The sequence below is a fragment of the Heterodontus francisci genome, chromosome 27, assembly GCF_036365525.1.
Source record: "Heterodontus francisci isolate sHetFra1 chromosome 27, sHetFra1.hap1, whole genome shotgun sequence".
Classification (NCBI taxonomy): Eukaryota; Metazoa; Chordata; class Chondrichthyes; order Heterodontiformes; family Heterodontidae; genus Heterodontus; species Heterodontus francisci.
This window is the reverse complement of record NC_090397.1, coordinates 5,262,283-5,285,028: the sequence shown is the minus strand read 5'-3', so window position 1 is coordinate 5,285,028 and position 22,746 is coordinate 5,262,283. Positions and strand designations below refer to the sequence as shown.

The 22,746-nt window shown below is 44.4% G+C and overlaps 1 protein-coding gene and 2 non-coding genes across 4 annotated transcripts; all 3 read left to right on the top strand.

The window, feature by feature from the left end:
- The first annotated feature begins 4,152 nt into the window (after window positions 1-4,152).
- slc25a3b (solute carrier family 25 member 3b) lies at window positions 4,153-20,881 on the top strand. 2 transcript variants are annotated; one of them, XM_068058749.1, is made up of 7 exons: window positions 4,153-4,409; window positions 5,229-5,353; window positions 6,674-6,853; window positions 11,966-12,147; window positions 14,016-14,188; window positions 19,513-19,623; window positions 19,709-20,881. In XM_068058749.1, exons 1-7 carry the CDS (start codon window positions 4,241-4,243, stop codon window positions 19,864-19,866), a joined length of 1,098 nt encoding a protein of 365 aa, XP_067914850.1. In that variant the 5' UTR covers window positions 4,153-4,240; the 3' UTR covers window positions 19,867-20,881. The 2 variants fall into 2 exon arrangements, with proteins under 2 accessions (XP_067914850.1, XP_067914852.1); XM_068058751.1 differs by lacking the exon at window positions 5,229-5,353 and adding an exon at window positions 4,848-4,978 and having other exon boundaries at window positions 4,173-4,409.
- On the top strand, window positions 12,185-12,437 carry LOC137385062 (small nucleolar RNA SNORA53). Its single transcript, XR_010977728.1, has one exon. It is a non-coding gene; the product is annotated as a small nucleolar RNA SNORA53 (small nucleolar RNA).
- LOC137385063 (small nucleolar RNA SNORA53) lies at window positions 20,304-20,556 on the top strand. The gene has a single exon (XR_010977729.1). It is a non-coding gene; the product is annotated as a small nucleolar RNA SNORA53 (small nucleolar RNA).
- Window positions 20,882-22,746: the final 1,865 nt, after the last annotated feature.

The window sequence follows — 22,746 nt, the reverse complement described above, 5'->3', positions numbered from 1 at the left end:
ATGCCCAGCCTGAAGAAGTTCTGCTCTTTGACAGTATTTCCATTTGTCTCTTCCAACATGTTCACCTTCACTGCTTTCTATTTCCCTTCGTAGGATCAGATGCCTACCAAAACTAGCTTTCACAGTCACATCTCCTTCCTTAGCAACCGTCTCTGGCTCAGACTTATTCCACATGGATTCCAACTGAAATTCCACCCTTCATGATTCGCATCCAACCACGATGACAGATATCTCCAAAACATTCAGCATTCCCTGAACCTCTGTTCTCTCCACATTGTAAGATCCACTCTCAACGTCATGGGCTGCCACTTAGACACTTTTAACCTCTCTCTTAAGCAGCACCAACTCACTATATCTCAAAGCTGTCCTGGTCTGCAGTTTCATTTCATCCTCCATCTCATCAGACGCTTTAACAAAACACTTTTTAATCTTCCTTTCAGGTGTGAAGGATTGCAAGTTTCAGCAACTCATGGATACTAACACCCCTCTGGATCCTTCTTCCCCTTCCCTTCCCTCTGATCTTCCCATCTCAGACCCTGAATGATCTGTTCTTAGTAAAGGCCTCAGCTTCATCCCCTTATGCCACCGCCTCAAGTGTGACTCTTCCGATGCCCTCCGTCACTTTAACAGTTTCCAGTTTCCTGTCCCTAATCGTCTCTTCTTCGCCATGGATGTCCAATTCCTCTAAATCTCCATCCCCCACCAAGATGGCCTGAGGGCTCTCCTCCTCTTTCTTGAATAGAGGCCCAACCAGTCTCCATCCACCACCACCACCCTCCTCCGCCTGGCTGAACTTGTTCGCACATTGATCAATTTCTCCTTCAACTGCACTCACTTCCTCCAGGTGTTTTGATGAAAGCTCACAGACCTGAAAAATTAACTTTGTTTCTCTCTCTACAGATACTGCCAGACCTGCTCAGTATACCCAATGGTTCAGCTCTGTCCTATCCCAGTACTGCTGCTAGAGTTCCATGAAATATTCCCCCAGAATACTGAGGGAGGCAAGGGAGGAAATTGCTGGGGCCTTGACAGAAATCTTTGTATCCTCATTGGCTATAGGTGAGGTCACAGAGGACTGGAGAATAGCCAATGTTGTTCCTTTGTTTAAGAAGGGTAGCAAGGATAATCCAGGAAATTATAGGCCGGTGAGCCTTACATCAGTGGTAGGGAAATTATTAGAGAGGATTCTTTGGGACAGAATTTACTCCCATTTGGAAACAAATGAACTTATTAGCGAGAGGCAGCATGGTTTTGTGAAGGGGAGGTCGTGTCTCACTAACTTGATAGAGTTTTTTGAGGAGTGACGACGATAATTGACAAAGGAAGGGCAGTGGATGTTGTCTACATGGACTTCAGTAAAGCCTTTGACAAGGTCCCTCATGGCAGACTGGTACAAAAGGTGAAGTCACACGGGATCAGAGGTGAGCTGGCAAGTTGGATACAGAACTGGCTCAGTCATAGAAGGCAGAGGGTAGCAGTGGAAGGGTGCTTTTCTGTATGGAGGGCTGTGACTAGTGGTGTTCTGCCGGGATCAGTGCTGGGACCTTTGCTGTTTGTATTATATATAAATGATCTGGAGGAAAATGTAGCTGGTCTGATTAGTAAGTTTGCGGATGACACAAAGGTTGGTGGAGTTGCGGATAGTGATGAGGATTGTCAGAGGATGCAGCAGGATATAGATCGGTTGGAGACTTGAGTGGAGAAATGGCAGATGGAGTTTAATCCAGACAAATGTGAGGTAATGCATTTTGGAAGATCTAATACAGGTGGGAAGTATACAGTAAATGGCAGAAGCCTTAGGAGTATTGACAGGCAGAGAGATCTGGGCATACAGGTCCACAGATCACTGAAAGTGGCAACGCAGGTGGATAAGGTAGTCAAGAAGGCATACGGCATGCTTGCCTTCATCGGTCGGGGCATAGAGTATAAAAATTGGCAAGTCATGCTGCAGCTGTACAGAACTTTAGTTAGGCCACACTTGGACTATTGCGTGCAATTCTGGTCTTTCCAGCACCTGTCTCGCCCAAACTGCTATGACCATGACTATTGTGCATATCCATCCTCATCCTCCTCAACCTCTGTGCAGCTTGTGTCAGTGGGTCAGCAGTGACTGAGTTGGTCGCACGCTTGCCTCTGAGTCTGAAGGTTCTGGGCTCCAAGTCCCACTGCAGGACTTGAACACAAAAATCAAGGCTGACACTCCAGTGCAGTACTGAGGGTGTGCTGCATTGCTGGATTGCACTGCTGCCTTTCTGATAAGACTTTAATTCGAGACTCTGTCTGCACTCACAAATGGATGGAAAAGAGCCCATGACACTATTTCGAGGAAGAGCAGGGTTATTAACCCTCAATCAACATCACAAAACTGATTATCTGGTCATTATTTCATTGCTGTTTGTGGTGTGCAAATTGGCTGCCATGTTTCCTACATTACAACAGTGGCTACACTTCCAAAGTACTTCATTGGCTGTAAAGCTTTTTGAGATGTCTGATGGTCATGAAAAGCTGTATAAATGCAATTTTTTTTCTTTTTTGATTTGTTCATCATAGAATCATATAAATTTACAGCATAAAAGGAGGACATATGGCTCATCATGTCCACAGCTGAATCCCACTTTCCAGCTCTTGGTCCGTAGCCTCCTAGGTTACAGCACTTCGAGTACTTTTTAAATGCTGTGAGGGTTTCTGCCTTTCTTTTCTCCCCCCAACTTTTTCAGATCCTAGTGTTTCCCCTCCCCACGCCCCCCCCCCACCAACACTTCAGACCCCAGCGTTCCTTCCCCCCGCACTCTTTTCGGACCCTGGTGTCCACCTCCCTTTCAGGCAGTGAAGTCCAGTTCCCCACCACCCTCTGGGTGAAAAAAAATCCCCTCAAAGCCTCCTACCTCTTACCCTAAATCTATTCCTCCTGCTTATGGACCCCTCAACCAAGGGGAATAGAGCCTTCCTATCCACTCTATCTAGACCCCTCATAACCGAGACACTTCAATTCGGTCTCCCCTCAGTCTCCTCTGTTCCAAAGAAAACAACCCTAGCCTATCCAATCTTTCCTCATAACTAAAATTCTCCAGTCCAGGTAATGTTCTTGTAAATTTACTCTGTACCCTCATGTAGTGCAGTGACCAGAACTGCACAGCATACTCCAGCTGTGGCCGAACTAGTGTTTTATACAGTTCCGGGATAACCTTCCAGCTCTTGTATTTTATTCCTTAGCTAATAAAGGTAAGTTAACCCATATGCTTTCTTGACCATCTTATCGACCTGTCCAGTCACCTTCAGGGATCTGTGGACTTGATTGAAACATATAAGATCCTGAGGGGTCTTGACAGGGTGGATGTGGAAAGGATGTTTCCCCTTGTGGGAGAATCTCAAACTAGGGGTCACTGTCTAAAAATAAGGGGTTGCCCATTTAAGACCGAGATGAGGAGAAATCTTTTCTCTCAGAGGGTCGTGAGTCTTTGGAATTCTCTTCCTCAAAAGGCGGTGGAAGCAGAGTCTTTGAACATTTTAGATAGATTCTTGATAAGCAAGGGGGTGGAAGGTTATCGGGGTAGGTGGAAATGTGGAGTAATTAGTTCAGCCATGAACTTATTGAATGGCGGTGCAGGCTCAAAGGTATGAGTGGCCTACTCCTGCTCCTAATTCGTATGTTCCTGCACTCCAAGGTCCTTCTTACACCTCTCAGTATCCTACCATTTAATGTGTATTTCACTGCCTTGTCAGCCTTCCCCGAATGCATTACCTTCAGTTCCTGGCAGAATACAAAGCTCTCAAAGAAAGACTGTTCAAAGTGACCTTTCTGGCTAAAAGAGTGAAACAAAGACTGAAACATAAGTGGAGTTTTTTAAAGTGAGATGATACATAAGAATGTCAGTTTAATGCAGCTGCAAAATCAATCTGTTGCAAAAAGACCAGGGCCAGAAGCGTGCCCTCAGTGGAAACCTCCTTCAGCCATTGGTCTCTGGCTCTGCTGTCACCCTGTTAAAGAACATCAGCCTACGGCAAACTGCTGCTGCAGCAAAACCCGACCACCACCTCTCCCCAACTGCGGTTGCGCCAAGGACACGCACCGCGCTTCCGCCTCTTGGGCACGTGCTCTCCTACCAGCCAATCACAGACGGCCCTGGAGCCGGTGACGTGCTGAAGGACGCATTAAATAGCGGGAGGTCGCGCGCCGCGCGGAGCGGCCGCCATTTTGCAGCGAGAGAATCGAGTGCGAGGAAGGTATTCCTGCTCCGCCATGTACTCCTCCGTGCTGCATCTGGCCGGGGCCAATCCCTTCAGCTCGCCTCGCTTCCAGCTCATCGCAGACAACGGCCCGACTCACACTCACAGGACCGAGGCCTCAGGACCGAGCGACCTCCAAGCGGCTCCCGCTCGCCGGCTCCTGGCCGCCGCCGCCGCTTCAGGTAAGGCTGGGAGTGGGGTGACGGGGACTGGGCCTCAGGGTAAGGCCAGCGGGAGTAGGTGACCTGGCCCACGGTGTGAGTTGATGGCCGCGACCTTAGACGCAGGCCGCCCTTGGCCTTGTGACCCGGTGACCCCTGGCTCCGGCAGCCGCTCTCAGGCCCGGCTTTCCCCGCAATCCGCCGGCCTGTAACTATCGGCTCAGGGCTCCGCCTCACCGGAGATAAGGAGCTTGATTCCTCCCCTCGGACCCCGGCGTGTCTCTTACCCCCCACCCCCACCCCGTGCGCCCTCCTTCTCAGACCTTGGGATATTCTCTCTCCCGCCACCCTTTTCTCGGATCCGGGTTCTGTTTCTTCATACACCCTTTTCTCCCATTGTTACTCCTTTTGGCCCAGCATTTTGTTTGCCATACATTCACGTTTTCCTTTCCTGCACAGAGGGGGAAGAGTATAGTTGCGAGTACGGCTCTGCTCAGTTCTATGCCCTGTGCGGCCTGGGCGGAATCCTCAGCTGCGGTACGACGCACACAGCGGTGGTGCCCTTGGATCTGGTTAAATGCAGGATTCAGGTTTGTCGTGTGGAGCATGGTTCACCCCCACATGCACGGAGAGTTGGGAGTAACTGCATGTACCAGCTTGGTAACATCTGAACAATAGAGCAGGGGGTTCAGTCCCAGAGCCTCGCCTGTTGCAGAGGCTGTGGCCTTGCTGTATTTGGTGAGCAACTTTGCGTTGCAATTGTAGGGACTGAGCCCTTCTCTTTGTTGCATGTACATCCAACTAATTGCATGGTGTCTTTTTTTTTTGCCTCTACTGCAGAGGAATACAGCTGCGCGTATGGCTCCGCAAAGTTTTATGCTTTGTGTGGATTTGGAGGTATCCTGAGTTGTGGTTTAACACATACTGCTGTTGTGCCATTGGATCTAGTGAAGTGTCGCATCCAGGTGTGTATTTCACTCGTAACATGAGCTGTACCCGAGTTCCACTGGTGCCCAAACATGAGGTCTCATATCAGAAAACCCTTCTTTCGAGGGAAAAGCATGAAGGTATCCTGCATTTTGTTTTTGTGACCATTTTGTTCCCAGCATAACATTGCCTAAAGTACTGGTGGTTGGATTTTTGGAAGAATTGGAATGTTTAATTTTGAAAATGATTATGAATTGCTGGTATTTTTAACAGCAAGTTTATCACCATCACTTATCCTTGATTTTTATTTTCCCCAGTGGCTCAGCTACCCACTGGGATTTGCCTTAAAGTTTATAAGTTGTAAAGGAGAGTGCCACTAATGTGCCACACTATTGCTGCTGAGCCTCATGCTGTCATTTTATTCTGCTGCCCCTCTTGTGACTCTGGAGTTACATCTGTGGTTTGTCAAGCTTTTCTTGAGCTCCACCTATGATATCCCAAAAGGTAGTATTTGGTACCCCAAAAAAAGCAAAACCAGAAACTAATAGAATCCTGAGTGCAAGTGGAGGCTTCACTTATGAGTCAGATTATATCAGTACCTCACAATACTCCATTAGTTTTTCATGGGTGGTGATATACAGTTCATGAACCTTGCATAGAATTTAACAACGAGCTAGTTTGCATTTGCACTGTGCTTTTGATGTCTTGGTATGTTCCAAAGTCCTTTGAAGGCCAATAAATTTTCTAAAATGTGTTCAGATGAATTTTATTTTTTTTTATTTAGAGATACAGCACTGAAACAGGCCCTTCGGCCCACCGAGTCTGTGCTGACCAACAACCACCCATTTATACTAACCCTACAGTAATCCCATATTCCCTATCACCTACCTACACTAGGGGCAATTTACAATGGCCAATTTACCTATCACCTGCAAGTCTTTGGCTGTGGGAGGAAACCGGAGCACCAGGGGAAAACCCACGCAGACACAGGGAGAACTTGCAAACTCCACACAGGCAGTACCCAGAATCGAACCCAGGTTCCTGGAGCTGTGAGGCTGCGGTGCTAACTACTGTGCCGCCAATTTTGTGCACATCAAGGTCCCATAGAAAGCAAATGAGGTGAATGACTTGTTGATTTTAAATGATTGTCTGCCTGAGATGCCCCCACTCTTTGAAACGGCACATAACATCTTTTACGTCCACCTAAATGTGCAAACTCTTTAGCATCTCATCTCAACCATCTAATCCACCAGTTACCGCAGGAGTGGTGAGGAATGTCCAGTTCTCCATGTGGGATGGGGAGTGTGAACTTTTTCTTTCATTATGTAAAATAACCTTTCTACATTATTGTGACCCAGGTGGATCCTGGCAAATACCAGAGCATCTTCAAAGGCTTTTCTATCACAGTTAAAGAGGATGGTGTTCGTGGCCTGGCAAAGGGATGGGCTCCAACTTTCATTGGCTATTCAATGCAAGGGCTGTGCAAGTTTGGTTTCTATGAAGTCTTCAAGAACGTGTATGGTCAAATGTTGGGTGAAGTAAGTGTTTTTAAAACTTTCTATCTAGGAGTTGTAAGCTGCTGGTGAACATTTAGTGTGCTTGGTTGTATTTTCCTGCTATGAATAAATTATAGGTTGTACTGCACAGGTAAGATCGAGCATGTCACATGCAGATATGGGCAGCATTGAGGTAAAGGAGTATTTAGAGGAGAGGGATCCTAAGCAGAGGGATGAGTTATTTGTTTTCCTAAAAGTAGAGGGATGAAGTGCTCTTTGGAAGCATGTTACCATGGGACTTGGGCAATAATGACTGGCCTCTTGTTGATGGGAGTGTTGGGGGCATGTAGTAACCACAAGCTGAGCAGAGTAGGGGGGCAAACAGTAACAATGAATTGGAGAATAGCGATAGGGTGCAGTAACCATGAGAATAGAAATGTGAGCTGATAGATATGGAACATAGGCGCAGGAGGAGGCCATTCAGCCCGTCGGGCCTGCTCCACCATTCAGTACAATCATGGCTGATCATCCACTTCAATGCCTTTTTCCCACACTATCCCCATATCCCTTTGTCATTTGTATTTAGGAATCTGTCCATCTCTGCTTTAAACATAATGACTGAGCTTCCACAGCCATCGTGTAGAGAATTCTAAAGATTCACAACCCTCTGAGTAAAGACATTTACCCTCTTATTTTGAAATTGTCACCTTCTGGACTCACCAACTAGGGGAAACATTTTGGCTGCATCTATCCTGTTTATCCCTTTAAGTATTTTGTAGGTTTCAATGAGATCACCTCTCATTCTTCAAAACTCTGGAAAATCCAGGCCTAATTTCCCCAATCTCTCTCTTCGTGGGATAGTCCCACCATTCTGGGAATGAGTCTGGTGAACCTTCGTTGCGTTCCCTCTATGGCAATAATATCCTTCCAAAGTGGGTAAGGGGATCAAAACTACACAGTACTCTAGGTGCAATCTAACCAAGGTTCTATCAATTGAAGTAAGACTGTACTCAAATCCTCTTGCGATAAAGGCTAACATACCATTAGCCTTCCTAATTACTTGCTGCACCTGCATGTTGGCTTTCAGTGACTTGTTGACAAGCGCACCCAGGTCCCTTTGTACATCTACACTTTCTAATCTCTTGCCATTTAAGAAATACTCTGCACCAAAATGGATAACTTCACATTTTTCCACATTATATTCCATCTGCCATGTTCTTGCCCACTCACTCAGCCTGTCCAAAACCTCTTGAAGCCGCTTTGCATTTTCCTCAACGCACATTCCCACCTATTTATTTTTATTTTGTTTGGAGATGCAGCACTGAAACAGGCCCTTTGGCCTGCCGAGTCTGTGCTGACCAACAACCACCCATTTATACTAATCCTACACTAATCCCATATTCCCCACCATCCTCCTACCACCTGCCTACACTAGGGGCAATTTACAATGGCCAATTTATCTATCAACTTGCAAGTCTTTGGCTGTGGGAGGAAACCGGAGCACCCGGTGGAAACCCATGTGGTCACGGAGAATGTGCAAACTCCGCACAGGCAGTACCCAGAACCGAACCCAGGTCTCTGGAGCTGTGAGGCTGCGGTGCTAACCACTGTGCCACCCTGTCGCTGGTCTTGGTTTAGGCAGTGTGGTTTCTACAATTGGCTCTGGTGCCCACTGGCTGGAGAAGGTAGGATTAGTCTGAGTTCTCATTTCTGAACAGTGTGCAATCCTTTAAGCTGATCCTGCAACGTACCCCTGCTTCAACCCGCGTACCCCTGTTTAGGAATGCCCAAGCTGTTGTCTGATTTGCAGTCCCATGCCCATTGCGTGCATTATAATCAAGTTTAAATCCACATTCCATTAGCTTGCATATATCACAAGCTGGTATGCAGATTTTGTTCTGATTTAAGCTTCATTTACCTGCAGGGAATAGCACTAAGCAACTGGCTTCCAAATATTCAGACCCACAAAATTCAAACAGGCCAGTTAGAAACATGAGCCTGAGTTTTGAAGGTCAGATTACCAAGGCTTGGCTATGATTTGAGCACTGATTGATACATTGGCATCTATCTAAGCTCTCGTGCAGAAATGTTCCGGAGGTCCGCTAATGAGGAGTTGCCCCTACTTGTGTAGTGCTGCTTCATCCTTTGCAGGATGGGAGGGATAACTTGAATGCTTTGTGCTTTTTGGTGAACCATTCTATAGTATTAGTGTAATGAATAATTTCCAAGCAATATTTTCCCTATAACATTTTATTTGTTTATAGTATTGCAGCTTTCAGGAGATTTGTATTCATTAATTGAGCAACTTTGATAAATGCACTAGCAAAATGCTCTTTAAGAAATTCCCAGAATTCTGGCCTGTTTTTCTCATCTCTCCTCCTGATATACAAAGAACAAAGAAAATTTACAGCACAGGAACAGGCCCTTCGGCCCTCCTAGCCTGCGCCGATCCAGATCCTCTATCTAAACATGTCGCCTATTTTCGAAGGGTCTGTATCTCTTTGCTTCCTGCCCATTCATGTATCTGTCTAGATACATCTTAAAAGACGCTATCGTGCCCGCGTCTACCACCTCCGCTGGCAACGCGTTCCAGGCACCCACCACCCTCTGCGTAAAGAACTTTCCACGCATATCCCCCCTAAACTTTTCCCCTCTCACTTTGAACTCGTGACCCCTAGTAATTGAATCCCCCACTCTGGGGGGGGGGGGGGAAAAAGCTTCTTGCTATCCACCCTATCTATACCTCTCATGATTTTGAACACCTCAATCAGGTCCCCCCTCAACCTCCGTCTTTCTAATGAAAATAATCCTAATCTACTCAACCTCTCTTCATAGCTAGCGCCCTCCATACCAGGCAACATCCTGGTGAACCTCCTCTGCACCCTCTCCAAAGCATCTACATACTTTTGGTAATGTGGCGACCAGAACTTCACGCAGTATTCCAAATGTGGCCGAACCAAAGTCCTATACAACTGTAACATGACCTGCCAACCCTTGTACTCAATACCCCGTCCGATGAAGGAAAGCATGCCGTATGCCTTCTTGACCACTCTATTGACCTGCGTTGCCACCTTCAGGGAACAATGGACCTGAACACCCAAATCTCTCTATACATCAATTTTCCCCAGGACTTTTCCATTTACTGTATAGTTCACTCTTGAATTGGATCTTCCAAAATGCATCACCTCGCATTTGCCCTGATTGAACTCCATCTGCCATTTCTCTGCCCAACTCTCCAATCTATCTATATTCTGCTGTATTCTCTGACAGTCTCCTTCACTATCTGCTACTCCACCAATCTTAGTGTCGTCTGCAAACTTGCTAATCAGACCACCTATACTTTCCTCCAAATCATTTATGTATATCACAAACAACAGTGGTCCCAGCACGGATCCCTGTGGAACACCACTGGTCACACGTCTCCATTTTGAGAAACTCCCTTCCACTGCTACTCTCTGTCTCCTGTTGCCCAGCCAGTTCTTTATCCATCTAGCTAGTACACCCTGGACCCCATGTGACTTCACTTTCTCCATCAGCCTACCATGGGGAACCTTATCGAACGCCTTACTGAAGTCCATATAGATATAGATCATAAAATCATAGTTTAAGGCACAGAAAGACCCATCGTGTCTGTGCCGGCCAAAATTTTGATCCTACCTTCTAAAATTTAGTCTGTAGCCCTGCAGCTTACGGCAATTGGGGTGCATATCTAGACTCCTTTTGAATGAGTTGAGGGTCTCTGCCACAACTACCCTTTCAGGCAGTGAATTCCAGACCATCACCACCTTCTGGGTGAAAAAGTTTTGCTCGTCTCCCCTCTAATTTTTCTACCAATCACTATAATTTTATGCCCCCTCGTCACTGACCCCTCTGCTAAGGTGAATAGACCCTTCATCTCCACTCTATCCAGGCCCCTTGAAATGTACAAAATTTCGATCAAACCTCCCTTCAGCCTTCTCTATTCCAAGGAAAACAACACCAGCCTATCCAATCTTTCCTCATAGCTGCATTTTTTCCAGTCCTGGCAACATCCTCGTAACTCTCCTCCGTACCCTCTCTAGTGCAGTTACATCCTTTCTGTAATGAGGTGACCAGAACTGCACACAGTACTCACGTTGTGGCCTAACCAATGAGTTATACATCTCCAGCAAAACCTTCCTGCTCTTGTATTCTATACCTCAGCTAATAAAGGAAAGGATTCCATATGCCGCCTTAACCACCTTATTGACCTGACCTGCTACCTTCAGGGATCTGTGGACATTCACTCCAACGTCCCTTATTTCCTCTACATTTCTCAGTATTTTCCCATTAATCATGTATTCCTTTGCCTTGTTTGACCTCCCCAAATGTATCACCTCACACTTCTCCAGGTTGAATTCCATTTGCCACTGTTCTGCCCGTCTGATCAGACCATCAATATCTTCCTACAGCTATCCACCACACGGCCGATCTTTGTGTCATCCTCAAACCTCTTGATTGTGCCCCCTACATTTACATCCAAATCGTTAATATACACCACAAAAAGCAGGGGGCCCAGTACTGAGCCCTGCAGAACGCCACTGGAAACAGCCCTCCAGTTGCTAAAACTGCCGTCAACAATTACCCTTTATTTCCTGCCACTGAGCCAATTTTGTATCCACCTTGCTGCATTTCCCTGGATCCCATGGGATTTTATCTTTTCAACCAGTCTGCCATGTGGGTCCTTGTCAAAAACCTTGCTAAAATCCATGTAAACCACATCAACTGCACGACCCTCATCTATCTTGTTACTTCAAAAAAAAAAAATTCAAACAAGTTGGTCAAACAGGATCTTCCCATAACAAATCCATGCTGACTATCCTTGATTAACCTGTGCCTTTCTCAGAATAGATTCCAATAATTTGCCCACTACTGAGGTTTGACTGACTAGCCTGTAATTATTCGGTCTATCTTTCGCCCCCTTTTTAATTTTCCAATCCTCCGGCACCACACCTGTATCCAGCGAGGACTGGAAAATTGATGGTCAGATATAGGGGATGAAAGTGGGCAGGGTGGTGATCAATCTTTTCAAGTACTTGGGTAGTGCAGTTTGAAAATGAAATGACTTCTCTTTGAGAACTAGGAACCAGTGATTAAGTGTTCAGCAAGAAAGGTATAATCTCTCTCTCATTATAGGAAAATTCATATCAGTGGCGTACATCTCTGTATCTTGCTGCATCTGCCAGTGCTGAATTCTTTGCGGATATTGCACTTGCTCCAATGGAGGCTTGTAAGGTCCGTATTCAGACCCAACCTGGTTATGCAAACACTCTGAGAGAAGCTTTTCCCAAAATGTATGCTGAAGAAGGCCTTTGGGCGTAAGTATGAGCCATTTTCATTGTTTACAATATTAGCAACACATTTCCTTAGATCCACCTTTGGGGTGTATCTGTTTTGCTGTGCTGGCAGCCATCATTGTACTATGGTGGGTGCTCTAGTATGGTTACCAGATAATCCGCAACTTCTGTGGTTGTACAGTCAAAGGTGCTTGAGTCATTGATGTGTGAGAATAATATACCTGCATATTAGCCTCGCCTGTTCCAATGTGAACTGCCTGTGTTCTACATGCTGTTTTCTCCCATTGGGACTCGGCTGGTTTGCGGACATCAAAACTAATTTTTACTTATTAGGTGTTTGAGTCATTTGTCTTGCAAGAAATGACTCCTAGTATGGGAACTGGAATTTCTATATCATTTACAGTAGGTGGACAAGAGGAAAAAATTCTGAATTGAAACACGAATGGAATGCAGGTACGATTCGCAGGCCTTCCAGGAGCATTGTCATTTCTGAGAGAAAATGCTAGTTAGAGGTACCATGTTTCTGATCAATGGTGATTCAGTATTCAGGTGCCTATGCCTGCTCTTTTAAGGCAGTGTGGTTAGTTTCTCATCTGCTAACCCCTGTGATACTACCTTCAGCCATCAGTGATGGCAGCAGCAAAAGAAACATTGGTTTTAAAACAAAAATGCATGTTTGTGTGAACCCAGTGCTGTTGAATCAGCCCTGTTCAGGTTCCAGCCAGCCTTATTTTGCTTCCAACATCATCCAGTTTTCAGGTTTTGATTTGCATGTCAGAATATTGCAAATAAAGAGCTTTGAAAGACATTGTTTCAACATCCAGCAGAATGGCTTGTGAAGCAATGTGACAAAACTTTCCTATTCTGTTTTGCCTTGGCTTTTGTAGAAGTATCTCTGGTTGGTATGAGGAGTGTTAGAAAAAACAATCTTGCCCCAAGCTTAACTTGATCCAGCTTGTGCAAGTTTCCTCTATTTTTATCTGCAAAACTAGAGGAGGTGCTGAGATAGCATTGTGCAAGCACAGACTGTGGAACTTGTTCTAGCAAATGTCATTAACTAGGCACATTTAAGGGGCTGTAGCTGTTTAAACTTTAAGATATAGTTCAGGCTAGTCCAGAAATGTTGTACTTGTGAAGGCTATTTGAAGAATAGGTTAGCATTTGGATTCAAACCTTTGTTCCAATTGATGTAGTTTTTCCCATTCCCTTAATCTATCGGTATCTTGGTGTAATTTTACGCTTCCATCTACACTTCTTATACTGCCTATCTGTGTGTCATAGGCAAATTTGGATATGTGGCTTTCTATCCCATCATCCAAGTCATATGAATACAGTGCAAAATTGGAGGCCCAACACAGATCCTTGCAGGACGCTACTAGATATATCCTGCCAATTAGAGTACCTGCCCACTATCTCAACTCTGTCTCCTGCTGCTTGTCATTATTTTAGTGTGATATGCACTGTTACCTATTGAAGGTGGGAGACAGCAGATGAAGGATAATTGCAAAGCATATAATAAAGTAAAGTTCTGTTTGTTATTCACAGCTTAAATAGATTAGTAAAGCTACTCAGACACATAATTGGGGCTCAAGAGACCTAAAATACAGGAGCTGAAAAATGTAGAGGAAGGTTGACTGAAAAACCCAGTCCCAAAAGTATAATGCTGAAAAAGTAAGTGGGTCTTACTTTAAATTCTTGACTTTGTTTTATGCCCTTTTTGATTTTGTCCTTTCAGTTATGAGGCAGATTTAGTTGAGTGTGGGCTTTACAAAACAATATTTGAATTGCGTGATTCTGTCTTCCACAGATTCTAAACTCAAATCTCATTGTCATGCGAGATTCAGAAAGTTAAATGTTTCATGTGTATTGTCATTACTTTTGTTCAACAGATTCTACAAAGGTGTTGCTCCTCTGTGGATGAGACAGATACCCTATACAATGATGAAGTTTGCATGCTTTGAGCGTACGGTTGAAGCACTGTACAGATACGTGGTACCCAAACCTCGTGCCGATTGTACCAAATCTGAGCAGCTGGTGGTGACTTTTATTGCTGGTTATATTGGTAAGAAAATCATTTGAAAACATCTCCGGTATGAATGTTTGTTTTAACCACTCTTGATTTGATTTATATATGCAGTTGGTACATTTGTGACTTTGTAGGTAAGGTAATGTCTGGTGCATGGTTGCCCCCTTATGGTCACTCTGCCCACATCACTGTGTAAATGTTCTCAAACAATTTGAGCCTCCTTTGCATATTAATTTATAACATGCAGAGCCGTTCATCTCCCATTTCCTCATGTTGCAGAAGTCAGTTAGCAATTGTTGACTCAATGTAGAAACGTCAGCTCCTTGATTCATTCCACCATTCAGTTTGATCATGGCTGATCTGTACCTTATCTCCATTCCTTAATATCCTTGCCGAACAAAACTCAACCAGTCTCAATTTTAAAGTTTACAAATAACCTCGCATTAATTGCCATTTGTGGAAGAGTTCCATACTTCCACTGTTTGCGTAAAGAAGTGTTTTGTAATTTCACTCCTGAAAGGTCTGGCTCTAATGTTTCTATTTGAGATAATATGTGGTACTTCCAGCATAGAGGACAGGTCATTTGGCCAAACAGTTCTGTCAGTATTTGTGTTGCACACAGCTGCCTTCAACCCTGTGGGGTTCGCTACCACAGAAAGCAGCTGAGGCCAAAACGTTATATGTTTTCAAGGAGTTAAATACAGCTCTTGGGTCTAAAGGAATCAAAGGGTATGGGGCGAAAGCGGGAACAGGTTACTGAGTTGGATGATCAGCCATGATCATAATGAATGGTGGAGCAGGCTCGAAGGGCCGAATGGCCTACTCTTCTATATTTCGTCTATCCCAATTAACATATCCTTCTATTCCTTTCTCCCTCGTGTTCATCTAGCTTGCCCTTAAATGCGTTTGTTATTTGCCTTAACTACATCTTGTGGTAGAAAGTTCCACATTCTAACCACTCGCAAATTCTCTATTGGGTTTATTAGTGGCTCTTCTATTTATGGCTTCTAGTTATGGACTTGCCCACAAGTGGAAAGACCTGCTCTACATCTACCTATCAAATTCCACATCAGGTCACCCCTCAGCCTTCTCTTTCCTGGCTCACGATAACTATAACCTCCCATTCTAACATTTTTAGTTGTCAAAAAGCATGGACATACAGCTCTATTACTTCATCCAAGTCATCAACCTCTATTTGTGGTGTCCTTAATGTAACAATGTAATAAAAGTGCTTCGCAAGAGTCTTATAAAACAAAATTTGACATTGAGCTGCATGAGATATTAAGGCAAATAGTCAAAAACTTGGTCAGAGGTAGGTTTTAAGGAGTGTCTTAAATGAGGAAAGTACAATAGAGATGAAGAGGTTTAAGGAGGGAATTAGAGCTAGGGGCCATGGTGCTGCTTTTACTAGTGGAGCAATTAAACTCTGGCTCACAAATCCAGAATTGGAGTGCAGATAGCTTGGAGGGTTGTGGAGCTAGAGGAGGTTGGAGATGGAGAGGAATTTGAAAACAAGAATTTTAAAATTAACACTGGCTTCCGATTAAGCAATGTAGGACAGTGAGTGTTGATGGGTGATTTTTTTTTATTTGTTCACGAATGTGTATCACTGGCAAAGCCAGCATTTATTGCCCTCGAGAAGCTGTCACCTTGATGGTAAAGGTCGAGGGTTTGGAAGGTGCTGTTGAAGGAGCCTTAGTGAGTTGCTGCAGTGCATCTTGCAGATGGTACACGTTGCAGCCACTGTGTGCTGGCGGTGGAGGAAGTGGTGGGATGCTGATCAAACAGGCTGCTTTGTCTTGAATGGTGTTGAGCTTCTTGAGTGTTGTTGGAACTACACTCATCCAGGCAAGAGTATTCCATTATACTCCTGACCTGTGTCTTGTAGATGGTGGACAGGCTTTGGGGAGCCAAGGTGAGTTACTTACAGAATTCGCAGCCTCTGACCTGCTTTTGTAGCCATAGTATTTGCATTAAAAGCTTTATTATCTGGCACTTTACCAATTGGCAAGCTCTATTGTCCAGGATTGCTAAAATCTCCCAATGCTCTCCTGGGCAGAGTTTTCCCTGAGTGCAGTTGATTTGTTCTCAGCATTAGTTAGTGATGCTCGTTGGAAAGGGCTGACTCGAGCATACTACAGGTTAAAGGTCTGCAAAGGAAACCCGACCGAGCCCGAATGCCAGCCCCGGAAGTTTGACTCGACCTGACCCGAACCCGACACGTTGTCGGGTCCCTTTGGGGGTGGGTAGCAGGCCTTTACATCAGTACATGGGTACAGGCCTACTACCCGACAGGACCCGATGACGTGTCTGGTTTGGGTCGGATCGCACTTCTGGGTCCGGCATTCGGGCTCAGTCGGGTTTCCTAGACCTTTACTACAGGTATATTTGTGCATTGACCCCAAGAGATTAAAGGAAAGTAAAAAATTTGACTTTCCCGATGCCAGGCCCTGGGTACTTTTTGGTCCTCCCGCAATCCCTTTGTGAGGGACGGTCTGGTCGCCATGGGGGCAACAGCCGGTGATGGGTTTTGGTGAGGTGCAGCAGGCAGCCCTGTGGCTGCACCTCTGCCTGGCCGAGTGACAATGGAAAAGGCAGAAACCACTTTCCATCTCTTGAATCCGTGAGGCTGACCTTCTCTGTGCATCAGTTGGTAGCAGTGCTCGACATTACAACTTGGACATTGGGAAGCCGGTTAGGAGACTTCTCAACCTATCAGGTTAGACCACCAAAAATCATGAGAGTTTTCCTCTTGGTTCCCATTGACTTCAGTTTTGCTTGCTCTCCTTGATGTCAAGGGCAGTCACTCTTCACCTCCGGAGTTTAGCTCTTTTGTCCATGTTTGGACCAAGGCTGTAATGAGATCTGGAGCCAAACACCCCTGGCACAACCCAAACTGAGCATCAGTGAGTGAAGTAAGTGTTGTTTAATAGCACTGTTGATGACACATTGCATCATTTGCAGATTATTTAAGAGCAGACTGATGGAGCAATAATTGGCCAGATTAGATTTTTCCTACCTTTTGTGGACAGGATTTAACTGAGCAATTTTCTATAAAAGCAAAATACTACGGATGCTGGAAATCTGAAATAAAAACAAGAAATGCTGGAACCACTCACTCAGAAGAAGGGTCACTGACCCGAACGTTAACTCTGCTTCTCTTTCCACAGATGCTGCCAGACCTGCTGAGTGGTTCCAGCATTTCTTGTTTTTATTATGAGCAATTTTCTGCGTTGTCCAATAGATGCCTCTAGCATCTAGTATTGAAACAGCTTGACTAGGGTCGCGGCTAGTTGAAGCCTTCAGTGTTACAGCCGGGTACAGTCAGGGCCCATCGTCTTTGCTGGATCTGATGCCATCAGCCATTTTCTGTTAACACATGGAGTGAATCAAGTTGGCTAAAAACTGGTATCAGCAATGCTGAGGGGACCTCAAATGCGGAGGTAGATTATCCGCTTGCTACTTCTGGCTGAAGATTAAGAATGACTGTCACGCTTTTCTTTGCCTCATCTGTGGGACAGATCTCCCAATTTTGGCACAAAAGAACAAAGAACAGCACAGGAACAGGCCATTTGGTGGACTTCACAGGGTTAACTAGGCACTGTTTTTCATTTGCAGTTTCCAGTGGTTTGGTGGATTCTAGGTGGTTGTGATTTTTTTTTTTTCTTTGGCTTTCCTGTAGTGGTTTGGTACAACTGAGCAGCTTGTTAGGCCATCTCAGAGGGCAGTCAAGAGTGAAAGATCGCTCTGGGTCTGGAGTCACTTGTAGGCCAGATGGGATAAGGATGGCAGATTTCCTTGTCGGATGAGTTTTCACAACAATTTGGTAATTTCACGGTCACCATTACTGAAACTAGTTTTTATTCCAGATTTTTAATTTAAATTCCACCAGCTGCTGTGGTGGGATTTGAACTCTTGTTTCCAGAGCATTAGACTAGGTCTTGCAATTACTAGTCCAGTAACAGTACCACTACACTACCATTCCCATAGCTTGAACAGGACTTGGTGCAAGTAAGGACACAAACAGCAGAATTTTGAATGACCTCAAGTTTGGGAGGGTATAATGTAGGGGGCCAGCCAGGAGGAGGAGTGCATTGGAATAGTCAAATTTGGAGTTAACAAAGGGATGGATGAGGATTTCAGCAACAGATGAGCTGAGGCAGGATTGGAGTCTTGTGATGTTACCAAGGTGGAAGTAGGCTCGGATATATGGTAGTTCGGGGTCAGATATGACACCAAGGTTGAGAACAGACTGGTGTCAGGGAGAGACGTGAGGAATGTTGTGAGGAAGCTGTGGTCCTAGTAAAGATCCCTAGGGAGTATCACTAGTCACTTCCTGCCAATCTGCATACATACCTATTATCCCTATTCTTTTGCTTAAATTCTGACCAATTCCCTACTCATCTCTAGGTTGCCTCTCAATTGCATGTGCTTCTAAGTCTCTTGTGTTGAAATTTATCGAATGCCTTCTTGCCCTTTATAACACCATGCTGGCTGTCATCTCATTTTCATAACAGTTCACGTGAACTGTTTCTGCTGGCAGGTGTCAGTAACCTGAGTAGGCACATTTAAAATGATTGGCAAAAAATACCAGAGGGGATATGAGGAAGACTTTTTATACAGTGAGTTATGATCTGGAATGTACTACCTGAGAGGGCAGTAGAACATAGAACATAGAAAATACAGCACAGAACAGGCCCTTCGGCCCACGACGTTGTGCCGATCCTTTGTCCTCTGTCAAGGACAATTTAATCTATACCCCATCATTCTCCTTTATCCATATACCTATCTAAAAGCCGTTTGATAGTAGAAGCAGGTTCAGTAATTCTTTTCAAAAGGGAATTGGATAAATACTCGAGGGGAGAAATTTGTATGGCTATGGGGAAAGAGCAGAGGAATGGGATAAATTGGGTAGCTCGTTCAAAGATCTGGCAGACACAATGGGCCGAATGGGCTCCTGGATTGTGTCATTCTGTTTCAGCCGTTAGTGTAGTCGGTCTTATGTTTGACTTTTTGGGTATTGGCATTTACTGTAATTTTGGATTAAATGTCTTGATTTTGAAATTCATGCTTTGAAGCATTGTATAATCTTTGCTTAGAATCCTGATATTGGATAATTAATTGGCTGCTCAATTGGTTCAACTAGTGTTGTGCTATTTCATAGCATGGCTTGGTACTATAGGTTTTATTGGAGGCTTCTGACAGAACATTTAAGTTCAAATGTATTGGAATATTTTAATACAGAAAATAGCTTGTTCATGTTCTTTGGCTCTTGGACCATTACAGATGGGACAATTGTTATAACTGCTGCACTTGTTCTAATTTGTACAGTTGACCAATTTTTTTTTGGTTTCTTTCAGCTGGTGTGTTTTGTGCTATTGTGTCTCATCCTGCTGACTCTGTAGTGTCGGTGCTGAACAAGGAAAAGGGTAGCTCTGCGCTACAGGTTCTGAAAAGACTTGGACCTCTAGGTAGGCCAAATTCTGCTTTTCCAGATGTACAACAGTTCCAGTTTAAACAATCTGTGATGGCTCTTTAACGTATTTTGTTTTGCAGGAGTGTGGAAGGGGCTGATTGCTCGTATTATCATGATTGGCACTCTGACTGCCTTGCAGTGGTTTATCTATGATTCAGTTAAGGTCTACTTCAGGCTTCCTCGCCCACCTCCCCCTGAGATGCCAGAGTCACTGAAGAAGAAGCTTGGATTAAAGTAAAAATACATGGACTTGAATTGTTGCTCTGGCTAAGCCAGATGTGTTGCATCATAAGACATGCAAAGAAGAGCTATTTAATACCAGCAGTATCATGTCGAGAAATGTTGGTGAACCCTGGCAAAGGGTATGTGCAGAATATTCTTCAACTCCAATTCTGAATAAAGAACAATTACCCAAGTTTTAGATGTGTAATTTATAATTGGTTTATTTGCAGGTCTATTTTGCAACAATCTACTTTAAAACTAGTTTAGATTAAAACTCAGTTTTGGTAGACAGCTGAATATATCTTTGCTGTACATTTGTTTCACCACAGCTTTTCACTGATCAAATACAAAATGTTTAAAGCTTCTCAGCTGTTAGTACTTGTGCCTAAATTATTTGAGTTTGTAAATTTGAATGCTCTTAGTTGGACAGTTGGTTGGGACAGTTTTCTTTTAAACACGCTGCTTAGATCCACCTTTTGGGATGTATCTGTTCTGCATTGCTGATAGATCTCTTTGCACTGTGGTGTTGAGTTCTCCAGTCTGCTGGCAGATAATGTTCATCAACTTTAGTGGTTGTACAGTCCAAGGTGCTGAAGTCATTGGTGTGTAAGAGTAATATACCTACATAGTAGCGCCCCTGTTCTGATGAGACCTGTTATACCAGGCTGTTTTTCTACCATCAGGACTTTGATGCTCTGTGGACATGTTTATTAAAATCAGTCTGGTTTAAATGTTGCAATAAAACGTGAGATGTTAGCAAGCTATTCTAGCTGCTTAGTGACCCAATGCAAAATTGACGGTTGTGATTAATTACCATTTTGATAATGGAAATGCCTGCATAAGATCTTGATTGATAAAATGGCAATTATCTGTAATGTTTTTACATTTGACATTTCAAACTGTGAAATGTTTTAACCTGGCTGACATTAAAATGGAACCAAGGCACTCATTTTGTATATGTTGGTATTGTAGTTTTTCACTCTGGTTTTTGGTTATTTGGGTCAATAAGCATTAAAGAATATTTGCAACAATCAATTTCTCTCATTTAATTGTGTTCATTTCCTTACTGAGATGTTCCATCTGGCAATGGTTTTGTTCCTGTACCATGTCCAGTTATGTTTATCACATAACTGGATGTCAGCATGCTACCATAAGCCAGGCTGTAGAGGTTACTGGAGTGGGTACAGGAACAGGCCTATAATTTCTCTTTCCCCACCCCCCCCCCCCCCACTTCCTATGCATTCCTTTGCCCAGGACAATAAATTGTAGCATCTTGAGATTGGCCAACTCTAACTCCTGAAATGGTCAGGGATGGAACTTTGAACTCTCCTGGTATTTATATTTCTCACTGGTAGCTTTCTTTTCATCTGCCTGTTGTAAGGGGTTTGTTAGATTCACCAGACTGATTCCTGGGATGGCAGGACTGATGTATGAAGATTAGTGAAGACAAAAGCGGGTGCCTTACTGTCAAACGGGGGAATATATAATGGAGAACAAAGAAATGGCAAACATCAACCACCCATTTATACTAATCCTCCACTAATCCCATATTCCTACCACATCCCCACCTGTCCCTATATTTCCCTACCACCTACCTATACTAGGGGCAATTTATAATGGCCAATTTACCTACCAACCTGCAAGTCTTTTGGCTTGTGGGAGGAAACCGGCGCACCCGGAGAAAACCCACGCAGACATAGGGAGAACTTGCAAACTCCACACAGGCAGTGCCCAGAATTGAACCCGGGTCGCTGGAGCTGTGAGGCTGCGGTGCTAACCACTGCGCCACTGCTGCCCTATTTGGACTTTCAGAAGGCTTTCGATAAGGTCCCCATATAAGAGATTAGTGTGCAAAATTAAAGCACTTGGGGTTAAGGTACTGATAGGGAGAGAGAACTGGTTGGCAGACAGGAAACAGTAGGAATAAATGGGTCTATTGCCGAGTGGCAGACAGTGACTATTGGGGTACTGTAGGGATCAGTGCTAGGACCCTAGCTATTCACTATATCAAATACATGGTAGAAGCAGTAAAATGTGGATAAATGTGAGGTTATCCACTTTGGCAAAAACAGGAAGGCAGATTATTATCTGAATGGTGATAGATTGGGAAAGGGGGAGGTACAGCAAAACCTGGGTGTTATGCACCAGTTGCTGAAAGTAAGCATGTAGGTGCAGTAGGCAGTTAAGGCAAATGGTACGTTGGCCTTCATAGCGAGTGGATTCGAGGACAGGAGCAAGGTTGTCTTGCTGCAATTTTACAAGGCCTTGGTGAGACCACATCTGGAGTATTGTCTGCAGTTTTGGCCTCCTTATCTGAGGAAGGATGTTCTTACTATGGAGGGAGTGCAGCGAAGGTTCACCAGACTGATTCCTGGAGTGGCAAGACTGACGTATGAAGAGAAATTGGCTCGTTTAGGCTTGTATTCGCTAGAGTTTAGAAGAATGAGAGGGGATCTTATAGAAACCTGCAAAATACTAACTGGGCAGATTAGATGCAGGAAGGATGTTCTGGATTGGCAGGGGAATCCAGGACCAGGGGTCACAGCCTAAGGATAAGGCGTAAGCCATTTAGGACTGAGATGAGCAATTTCTTCACCCAGAGAGTGGTGAACCTGTGGAATTCTCTACCACGGAAAGCAGTTGAGGCCAAATCATTAAATATATTCAAGAAAGAGTTAGATATAGTTCTTAGGGCTAAAGGGATATGGGGAGAAATTGGGAACAGGTGACTGAGTTTGGCTGATCAACCATGATTGTATTGAATGGCGGAGCAGACTTGAAGGGCCGAATGGCCTACTATTTTTCGATGTTGGGCTGGAAAGTCAGACATCAAGTAAAAAACATTTATGTGAGAGGAAGGTTATAGCAGTAGGAGTTATCCAGAGCAAAGCTTTTG